Raw genomic sequence first — 11,545 nt, forward strand, 5'->3', positions numbered from 1 at the left:
TGCTGAGGGTATGTAATTTGAAAAAGAGATGTTCAATATTATAATGTAATTTTTGATTTGAAAAACAAAACTATGGTATGAAAAATATAGAGTATAAAAAGTAAACTCAAAACTACCTTATTTGGTGGTTATACACAAGAGATATCATCTAATATTTGCTTATTGGTAAAGTTTTAGGAAGGAACACATCAGAATCTCTAGGAAGGTGGAAAGAAGTCAATGTAGCTTGTGCTCATCATAAACAGTATGGGTTAAAAAAAATCGATGACAACGAGCCAGAGGAATGGAGATGAGTAGGCAGAATAAAAATAGAGAAGAGAGTGAACAAAAGGAAGAAAAATGAGTGGTGATTTTTTCCGGCAAACAAATTTGTCTGCTATCATGCCTATGTTGTAGGTGCAAATGGTCTGCCAGGTGCAAATGGTCCCCTGGGTTTGAATCCCAGCTTTGCCACTTATTAGCAATGATTTTGGACCGATAATGTTACTTCTCAAGCCTTGATTTCCTCATTTGTAATCACAAGGATAATGATAATATCTACTTTTGAGGTGTTTATGTGGGTTAAAAGGAGCTGTAGTGGCATAGTGATTAAACACTGGGATGCTAACCTGAAGATTGGTGGTTCAAACCCGCTAGTCACTCTGAGGGAGAAAAATGTGGCAGTTTGCTTCCATCATGGCTTTGGAAATACTATGGGGCAGTTCTACTCTAATAGGGTCGCTATAAGTCATAATCTACTCAGTGGCAATGAGTTTGGTTTGGTTTTTGGGTATGAGGGTTAAAAGAAATAATTCATAAAATGTGCTTAACAAAATGCCTGATGCAGAGGAAAGCTGCCCTTTTGCAGCTGGCTATACCAAAAAAAAAAAACAAAAAACAAACCAAACTCACTGCCGTCGAGTTGGATCCGACTCACAGTGACCCCTCCTTGGGTTTCTGAGGTGGTATCTCTATGGAAGTAGATTGCCCAATCTTTCTTCTGAGGAATGGCTGGTGGGTTTGAACTGACAGCCTTCTGGTTATCAGACAAATGCCTTAGATATTACACCACCAGAGCTCAGATGCATAATTAGTAGAAAGTTCTCATTGTAGGTGTGTGCATCTTCTCACTTCCTATGGCTACAGTGACGCTGCCCTCTTAGCTTCAAAACTGTATAGAGTTCATTGTACCAAGAGATAGATTTTGTGATTCGTTAAAAATTATAAAATGATTTAATATTTGAAAAGCATTCTGAAATATTATTAGGTTTTAATTATTGCAGATTAGTGAAAGTGCCCCAGCTGATAACTGAAAATATGTTTTCTCATTTATTTCCAGAAGTGTTAAATATTATTTAAATTTTGTTACTTACTTCCCCTACACAGTCTAGTAATTGGCCTACAAATGCATCCTTTAGGAATATCCAAAAACAGATAAGATGCTCTAAGAAGACCCATTTTCATTTTGTATCTTTCTAAATTTTTTTCTAAGACCCAACAATACTATGGGGATATGTATTGTCTAAAACCACAGACTAATTGTAAATGTTAAGTGTAAAAGCATAACTATATAAGCACCCCATTATAGGTTGAGACATGATAACTGTGATCTCTCAATGTAGGCTGAATTGGAACTACCCTATGAAACACTACATTCTATTTTTCTTACTTTTCTCTCTGACTCTACTATTATGTGAAGATAGGGTTTTATTATTTATGATACACATGCTTGAGAATATTAATGCAGAATGATGTCCAACCTTTACAATGGTTTGTTTACAAAGTTGTTGTAGAAAGACTCACCATGTTCTAAGCTCAAATCTGGACTCCACATTAACTGCCAATGTCATGCTGAAGACAAAACCTTAACCTCTCTGAGCCCCATTTTTCTTATATAAAATGGGAGTAATTAAGGAAGAGAATATATGTTAATATCTAGCATAATAACCTAGTGAAAAGGTTAAGATTTTGTTCTTTATGGTTAATTTGAGCCAATTAGTCTGTGGTTTTTAGACAAGTTGCTTAATACCTCTAGAAGTCAGCTGTTTCATTTATCAAATGGTGATAACATAATGGTGCTTACTTCTAAGAAACTTATCTTGTGAGTATACACAGAAGGTATCATCTATCATCTGCTTATTGGTAAGGTTTTAGGGAGACATGCATCAGAATCTCCAACAGGGTGGAAGGATGGTAAGTGTTTATTAAATACTATTCCAAACATTTTCTCTTTTACCCTTCTATATGAGGAAAATAGTGCTAATTATATTCCAAAATTAATTCTTCTAGAAAAATGGAATTAATATCTTATTAAAATGCATGGGAACCAAAAATATTCAGAGCACTGTGCAACCATATCTGAGTGCACTGTGATCACAACAGAAAAAATACAGGGAGGCTATGTTCTTAATTTCTCCCAAAGGAGGTGAAAGGAACAGAAATTCTCTCCATCTTGAGGAGGATGTCAAGTGAAAGAGAAGTTAGCAGAGGCGGATTCTACCCATTCATCTTTGTGGAAGCACATGCAATTTGAAAAGATGAAGTGAGGAAGCACATGCAGTACCTGGTCATCTCAGAGTCAGGGAGCAGGCCTAGGTGGTAGTGGGGGTAGGGAGCTGAGAGAAGGAAGCTTTTGTCACACTCAACAGGGGAATAGTGCCTGGGAGAAGCAGGCTTATCACACAGTTTGTTCACAGTGCTGTAAACAGGTTCCGGAGGCCTGGTGATACAAGAGGAAGAGAAAGATAGGTGTGGTTAGCACACACACAACTATGCAACTGTAATATTTCACCATATGCAAAAGTGAAAACCCAGAATGATGCCATAAGTTTTATTAGGCCTGAGTTAAGATTAAGAGTCTTTTTAGAAAGCAGGATGTCTGGTTAGAAATTAGGACTTTGGTTGACATACGGAATGACTACAATCTGTACGACATCAATATTGTCATGATCATCCTACAAATGCCATTCCTATTTGGGTAATCTAGTCTGAAATGCAAAATTTTGAGATACTCTGACATGACATGACTCTTTCCTAAACTTTAGTGTCATTAGTTCTTAAATGTTAACTTCACAGAAATCTTCCTTAATCACCTTAGCCAGGACTTTGCTATTTTTGCCAGCAGCCTGTTCATAATAGTTTTCTCAGTATGAAATGACATTTTTGTTTTTGTTTAATATTATCTTACACTTTCATTATACAATAAATTTCATGAGGGCAGAAACTATATTTATTTTGTTAAACACTTAAAGCCCAGCATATAGTAGTCATTCCATAAATATTTGTTAAATGCATATATAAGTGAATAAATGGTGCAGCTTCTCACATATTTATTCAATTATTTTTTGGGTCGGGAAAAGGCTGATTTTATCTAAGAACCTATAAGTTACATGATCTGTGTGATTCGTCCATATATTTACATATAGATAGCCCATCAAGAATTTATCTCTAGGAGTTTTTTTTCTTTTTTTTATGAAGAGGAAATCATAATTTATTAAAATTTCTATTAAACAAATTTATCAAAGAATATTGATACATTATCTAAAATAGCAACTTTACTATAGCTGTTACTTACAAGCATCACATGATCAGATAAAATTCACATATAAGTTTTCTTCGAAGATCTATATGCTAAAAAGTCCTTGGTTGTTAAAAAAAAAAAAAAATCTCAAAAATCTGGTTTGCAACTGCTACTACTATCTTCCCTTCAATGTAAGAATTGAAAAATTTGAATTCAAATTCAAGAATCATCTGGTAGACTGGGCATGATCCAGGAAGGGTAAGTTTGGTTGGAAAGGTAAGGAGCAGCTCAGAAAATAGGGCATTGGCCATGGGGCCATGTCTATGTGTGGCTGACCTCATCTCTATGAGACTAAGAGACACCAGGAGCAGCAAGTAGTTCCATAGGAGATATAGGCAGTGTAGGTGGTAAACCCAGTGAGGGTATAGTCCATGTCTAATTTCTTTTTGAACCTCTAGCCCCCAATGTAAGGCCTAACATATATGTAATAAGTGCTCAATAAATGTTTCCTGAAGTGATAGAGGAAGGAAAGCAGGCAGTAAAAGAGGATAAGCAGAGCATTAAATGGAAATTTCATCTAATTTTCAGTGTTACTATGGGCCATCATGTCTTAGACACACAGTCTAGAGAACTGGACTATCCCCTAACATAACACTTTCTTTTATACTGAAAGAGATGCCTTGATCTGTTTATTTTATACAATGCAATACAGGTGGTGAGGAGGAATACAAAGGTCTATTTTGTTCTCCAGAATGTAATTGAATTGATTTGTTCTAATACAGAAGATGACGTGGAACAAGGGATATCATAGCTGTTGTCAGATGGATCTTGGCTCAAGGCAGGGAATACCAGAAAGATGTTTACTTGTGTTTTATTGACTATGCAAAGGCATTTGATTGTGTGGATCATGACAAATTATGGACAACATTGAGAAGAATGGGAATTCCCGAGCACTTGATTGTACTCATGAGGAATCTGTACCTTGACCAGGAGGCTGTCATTAGAACAGAACAAGGGGACACTACATGGTTTAAAATCAAGAAGGGAGTGCATCAGGGTTGTATCCTGTCTCCACACTTATTCAATCCATATGCTGAGCAAATAATCCGAGAAGCTGGACTATATGAAGAAAAACGTGGTATCAGGATTGGAGGAAGAATCATTAACAACCTGAGATATGCAGACGATACAACTTTGCTTGCTGAAAGTGAGGATGACTTAAGGCACCTACTGATGAAGGTTGAAGAATACAGTCTGCAGTATGGATTACATCTCAACATAAAGAAAACAAAAATCCTCACAACTGGACCAATGAGCAGCATCACAATAAATGGAGAGAAGATTGAGGTGGTCAAAGAATTCACGTTGCTTGGTTCTACAATCGATGCCAACGGAAGCAGCAGTCAGGACATTAGACGACGTGTAGCATTGGGAAAGTCAACTGCGAAGGAACTGTTTCAAGTGCTGAGGAGCAAGGATATCTCATTGAGGACTAAGGTGCACCTGACACAAGCCATTATATTTCCAATCACCTGGTATGCATGTGAGAGCTGGACAATGAATAAGGAAGACCAAAGCAGAGTTGATGCTTTTGAGTTGTGGTGCTGGCGGAGAATGCGGAAAGTACCATGGACTGCTAAAAGAACTAACAGATCTGTCCTGGAGGAAGTGCAGCCAGAATGCTCCTTGGAAGCAAGAATGGCCAGACTTCGTCTCACCTATTTTGGTCATGTTGTAAGAAGGGACCATTCCCTGGAGAAGGATGTCATGCTTGGTAGCGTGGAGGGTCGACGAAAGAGGGGGAGGCCTTCAGTGAGATGGACTGATACGGTGGCTGCCATGATGGGCTCAAGTATAGCAGGGATTGTGGGGCTGGTGCGGGATCGGGCAGTGTTTCGTTCTGCTGTGCATGGGGTCGCTATGAGTCGGAAACGACTCTACGGCACTTAACAACAACAACAACAATACAGTGGCTACTAAAGTAAATTTTACAGAAAGAATTTCAGGTTTCTTAAATGAGATAGGCATTTAAAAAAAAATTAGGAAAGCTGATATGTACTCTCAATTAAACCAGTGCCCCATTTTCAGAAAATCTTCATGAGTTTTAAAATTTCTGTTCATCACTTATACCAGTACCGGTTGCTACTGAATTGACACTAACTCATAGCAACTCCATGTGTGTCAGAGCAGAACTGTGCTCCGTAATGTTTTCAATGAATGATTTTCGTTTTTGGAAGCAGTCAGTCAGGCCTTTCTTCCAAGGCACCTCCAAGTGGGTGTGGCCTTCCAATCTTTGGTTAGCAGCTGAGTGCATTAACTGTTTCTACTACCCAGGATATCTCATCAACTATACACACATGCCATTGATAATGATAAACAATAATTCTTTAAAAAAAAAAAAATTTAAAGGAAAAATTATTCCTGAAAAAAGTTTTTAAAAATCAGTTTTAATAATTTAGTTTGTGTAACGTGATATAAAAAGAAAAACACATTGGTTAGCTTCTGAAATACATTAAAAAGAAAAAAAATGGTCATATTGGTCTTAAATATGACAAGGAAAACACAAGCAACAAAAGCAAAATATATAAATAGGGTATCATCACCATGAAAAGCTTATGCACATCAAAAGACTTTATCATCAAAGGGAAAAGATAGCCTATAGAATAGGAGAAAATTTGGGGCCCATATACTAGATAAGTGTCTGCTATTTAGAATATAAGAACACCTACGACTTAATAACAAAAAGACAAAAAATTCAAACAAAAAGTGGACAAAGACCTGAAGAGGTATTTCACCACAGAAGATATACAAATGGCTAACAGTCACATAAAAAAATGCTCACAATCATTAGCCTATTAGGGTGATGCAAATCAAAACCACCACAACAACAATACAGTGGCTACTAAAGTAAATTTTACAGAAAGAATTTCAGGTTTCTTAAATTTCTGAAGTGAGATACCACTTCACCTGCTGGGATAAAAAATAAACAAAAAATGGAAAATACAAATTTTGGCAAGGATGTGGAGAAATTGGAAATCTCATTTAATATTGGTGAGAATGCAAAATGGTACAGCTATTAGGGAGCTCTGGTGGCATAGTGCCTAGGCATTTGGCTGCTAATCAGAAGGCTGGCACCAGTCACTCTTCAGAAGGAAGGTGGGGCAATCTACTTCTGTAGTGATAGTGCCTCGGAAACCCAAGGAGGGGTCGATATGAGTCAGATCAGGATCGATATGAGTCAGATCAGACTTGATGGCAGTGAGTTTTTTTTTTTTTTTTTTGATTAGGGAAAATAGTTTGGTACTTTCTCTAGAAGTTAAACATAGCTCTACCATATAACCCAGCAATTCCACTCTAAGGTATACACCCATGAGATCTGAAAGCAGAGACACAGACACATGTACACCAGTGTTTATTTTGGAACCATTCACAATAGCAAAAAGGTGGAAACAACCCAAATGCCCATCAATAGATGAATGGATTAAAAAAAAATTATGTTCTACACATACAATGCAATGCTATTCTCCCATAAAAAAGAAGTGCTGACACATGCCACAACATGGATGAACTTTGAAAACATTTTGCTGAGTGTAATAAGTCAATAACAAAAGCACAAATAGTGTATGATCACACAATATGAAATATCTAACATAGGCAAATGCACAGAGATCAGAGTTTACCAGTGGTTACCAGGGGCAGGAGGAAATCAGTTTCTGTTGATAGTGATAGAAAACTTGGCAATGGATACTGGTGATAGCTGCACAACATGATTAATGTAATTGGTCTATTTGAATTATACATGTGAAAAATGTTGAATTGGCAAATGTTGTGTTATCTGTATTTTATAACAATAAAAAGATGAAAAATAGTCATATTGAAAGAGCTGTTCATAATTTTTTATTTATCTGTGTTTTGCATTGTTTATATACTCAACTTTATGAAGATATATATATATATATTTCTCTTAATTTTAGAGACAGAAAGACGCATAATGAGAGAGAGTTGGCTCTGAGAGATCAAAGTTGTGTCTGTACCTAAAATGTGTTTCTACACAAAAAATAAGCTTGGAAAGGGCTCAATATTAATAAACAACCCAAAACCCAAATCCGTTGCCATTAAGTTGATCCTGACTCACAGTGACCCTATAGGGAGGAGTAGAACTGTCCCATAGGATTTTGAAGGCTGTAAATCTTTTCAGAAGCAGGCTGTCACATCATTCTCCATGGAGAAACTGGTGTGTTTGAACCACTGATGTTAAGGTTAGCAGCCAAGCACCTAGCTGTTGTTCTACCAGGGTACCTCTCAGTATAATAGGCTGTATAAATATTAACAAAGAAATGAAATAGTATTATGAACTTTATGAGAATTATTCTGACTAGATTTTCATAAGATCATCTGATACTGTTTTGAATTTTCTACTCTTCCTGAGATATATCCCTTTTGGCAGAGACAGTTGGATTGCCTCCCAAGCATCCTTTTTTTTACTCCTTCTTTCTTATGAATAGAAACCCAATTTTCTACTCCTCATTTTACTTGTAATAAAGATGTCATTTTCAAGTCTCCTTTGCAGTTAGATATATCCCTATGAATAAGTTCAGCTGAGTAGTTTAAGAAGAAGGCTTCTGTAGGACTCCTGGGATGGCTACTTAAAGGGAAGCAGATATAGCCAGGATTATTGCAGTTTTGGGAGCTCAGGTGGTGTAGTGCCTAAGGCATTTGACTGCTAACCATAAAGCCACTCCTCAGAAGGAAGATTGGGCAATCTACTTCTGTAGTGATATTGCCTCGAAACCCAAGGAGGGGTTACTATGCATCTGATCCAACTCAAGGGCAGTGAGTTTGGTTTTTGGTTTTTATTGTAATTATGCTCTCTCCTACTTTCTCCTGCTGCTGACTTGGAACCCAGATGTGATGATCAGAGAGCCTCTGTCGTCATCTTGGACCATGAAGCAACCTCAAGTTTGGAAGTGAATAATATGGATAGTGGAGCATAAAAGTCAAACATGGTCACTGATGATATGTGGAGACATAGTTTCACCTCTCAATTACCTGTCTCTGATTTTTTTTTAACGTGGCAAAAAAAAAAAAAAAAAACACCCACAATGAACTTCTATCTCATTTAAGCTCATCTCCTCTCTCTTTTTTTAAACCTGTTAAATAAACAGGATGCAATATTAATAGATGCATTCCCACAAAAATATAAGATTATAAATCTAACACAAACAAATAATTGTAGGCAGGGCCTGGCCTACTATAAGGTGCAAATGCATTTAATTACATCATGAGTCCATTTAATACCACCTGCATACATACATACATTTTTTTGTTTTGGTATACTTCGAAAAATACAAACAATGCTATTCTCGCACTATATAATTTAGATGCCTAGGTCTGCAGGTGTCTTTGTTACCAAAAAAACATAAGTATATAATGGAAGCTGATCTAAACTTCTAGAACAAAACCCAAGAAGAAAGGAGTCAATGACTTCTTTTAGGTCATAAAATATTTTTCTGATGATTCCATTTCAGCAGCTTTGTACTTTCTGGCTAGAAGGGCTGATTGAATTTTCTCAGTGTGATGTTGACTTGACAGACCAAGAAAATGATGTTACCAATTTTCTCTGTCCTTTTACCTTAGTGGCACCATAGTTTGAGGTAAATTTTCAGAATCAAAGCTACCTAATACATATCTCCAAAAATAAATCCTATTTATATAGTAGTACTCAACTGAATTAAGGGAAATCATTTTACTCTCTGAACACGACAATAATTCAAGAGAAGGAAAATGGGGCATTGTAGCAGGCCCAGTGTTGAACTTTTGAAACTTTTATCTACATAAAACCATCTTATGGAAGTAATATTATTTCATGAATTACATGTTTAATAGATTTGCTATTTGGAGAAAGCTTAAGTACCTTGGATTTTTAGAAGGTGGACTTCTTTCATTGTGGTTTGATTACTTGACTAAGCTCAATCATTCATCATTCAAAGTCTAACAACAATCCAAAATCTTGTCAATGCAAAGATACAGCTACTAATACTGTAGATTTTTAAAAATCAGACCTTCACTCATCACTAATTTATTATTTTGTACAGGTACTGGCTATTGCGTAGACAGGCATATCAAATCCAAAGTCTCTTTTCATGATTTCAAGGACATTTGATATTTCAGGGAGATAAACAGATAAAAAAAAAAAAAAAGCAAAACATTGAAAAAACTTGATAAAGTCTTCTTGTAATATTGACAAACTCCTCTTGAAAACAATTAAACACATCGTGAGAATATCCTTTCAAGTGGTGTGAAATTGGAGTTCACATTGGAAGATTCATGTCTACTGGCATTATAGTGCCTAAGGCACTTGACTGCTAGCCAGAAGGCTGGTGGTTCAAATCCATCAGCCACTCCACTCCTTGGAAGGAAGATGGGGCAATCTACTTCCATAGTGATACTGCCTCGGAAACCCAAGGAGGGGTTGCTATGAGTCGGGTCCGACTCCACGGCACATAATAACAACGTGATTCTGTAATGGATTATGTATATAGGCCACAGTTCAAAAAACAGTCAATACTACACAAGAATCATCTGAACATAGGGAATAGTACACAGTAGGTACTTGACACATGTTTCTTTAAATAGGTACTTTTTTTTTTTTTAGCTGTTCTTCAGTAAGAGAAATAAAATAATAATAAAAAAGACCTCTGGTTCCATCAAAGAAGACAAAAATTATTCTGAATCTCCTAATGAGGCTTAACTTTTTAGGTCATCATTAATTCTGACACATTATACAAAGGGACTAGAAACCTAACACTGCCAGTTAGGAACTGATGAGCTTGAAGTACTTGGTAAGTGCAGTTCATTGGCCCTCAGAGGGCCACGCATGTGTGGGCCTGGCTATTGTAATGTCTGCCCACAAATCCTGTGAGCGTTACCCAGGAGCATGCTGCCACTCAAAGACTTCTCCACCCTGAGGACCAGAAGGTCTAACACAGGCAGTCAGTCCTCATTCTTAGTAACTTCCCTGCAGTTACATTCTCTGCGACCTCCCTGTCAGGAAATAAGAAAGGCCAATTTATGAGCTGTCACTGGGATCTGAGTGGCAGAAACAGATGTGGCCATCACTTCTATTTAGTCAGTAAAATAGTGCCATGGGGAAATGACTTTGGAAAGTGTGAACCAGCCAGCCCAACTGAAAAAGTCTGTTTATCCTATTATAAATCTTCAAAATCTTCTAGGTCAGAAGATAATGAATATGGAAATCTAATCCTAGGTAGCTACTGGCTGTCTTTATCCTGTGGATGTCCCAGAAGTGGGGTAGGTTAGGGGAAGTAGTTAGAGACATTAGTGTGTACTCTCCAAATGAATTTATAAACAGATCATTTATCTTGCTGTCCATTTATCAGGGGCCATAGATAAATGGCTTTGTAGTCCCATCTGCTGAGCCATCAGCATTTATTTGCATATCTATGGGTTTATAATTACAGGCTCTTATAGCATATAATTAGCAAACTCTGGCCCTCCTTGATCTCTTTTTCTTCTCAACTCCATTAGCACTTGCTATTTGTTCTGCTTCCCTGGCATTTTCAATTGTTAACCCAAATTGTTGATGGGTTGGGGGACTGCTAAAGAAATAACCCTGCCTACAATTGCTCCTCCCCATTTGGTCCGGTGACACCACCCTAACTCAATTTTCCCCCTAGGCAAAGCTGATTGGACCATCGGACTGACCTCACAACTGTGACATGTAGCTCAAAAAACGGACTAAAACAATTAGATTATCCTATGAAATATGAATAAAAGAATAGAAAAAAAATTTTTTTTAAGCTGGTAGCCTAAGAGAAAGATCCAAACATGACGAGGGTAGTTGTAGTTGTGTACCCTAATTAGAGAGTAGCAGAGTGAACCTCCATCCAGTTTTGTTGCTAAATGGTTTGTTGTTGTTGTTGTTGTTATGTGCCGTCAAGTCGGCCCCGACTCATAGCGACCCCTCCTTGGGTTTCCGAGGCAGTATCACTACGGAAGTAGGATTGCCCAACCTTCCTTCCGAGG

At 37.2% G+C, this 11,545-nt stretch overlaps 1 protein-coding gene across 1 annotated transcript in view; it reads right to left on the minus strand.

Annotated features, from left to right (window-relative positions):
- Positions 1–11,545, minus strand: part of DLG2 (discs large MAGUK scaffold protein 2) — a 1,122,948-nt gene that overhangs the window by 641,792 nt on the left and 469,611 nt on the right. Inside the window, exon 9 of the mRNA XM_042781713.1 lies at positions 2,543–2,698. Within this exon, the coding sequence (XP_042637647.1) occupies positions 2,543–2,698 (156 nt within the window). The remainder of the gene's footprint in view (positions 1–2,542; positions 2,699–11,545) is intronic.

Source organism: Orycteropus afer, unplaced genomic scaffold (assembly GCF_000298275.1).
Source record: "Orycteropus afer afer isolate SDZICR_OR568_19922 unplaced genomic scaffold, OryAfe1.0 scaffold00154, whole genome shotgun sequence".
In the NCBI taxonomy this organism is placed as follows: Eukaryota; Metazoa; Chordata; class Mammalia; order Tubulidentata; family Orycteropodidae; genus Orycteropus; species Orycteropus afer.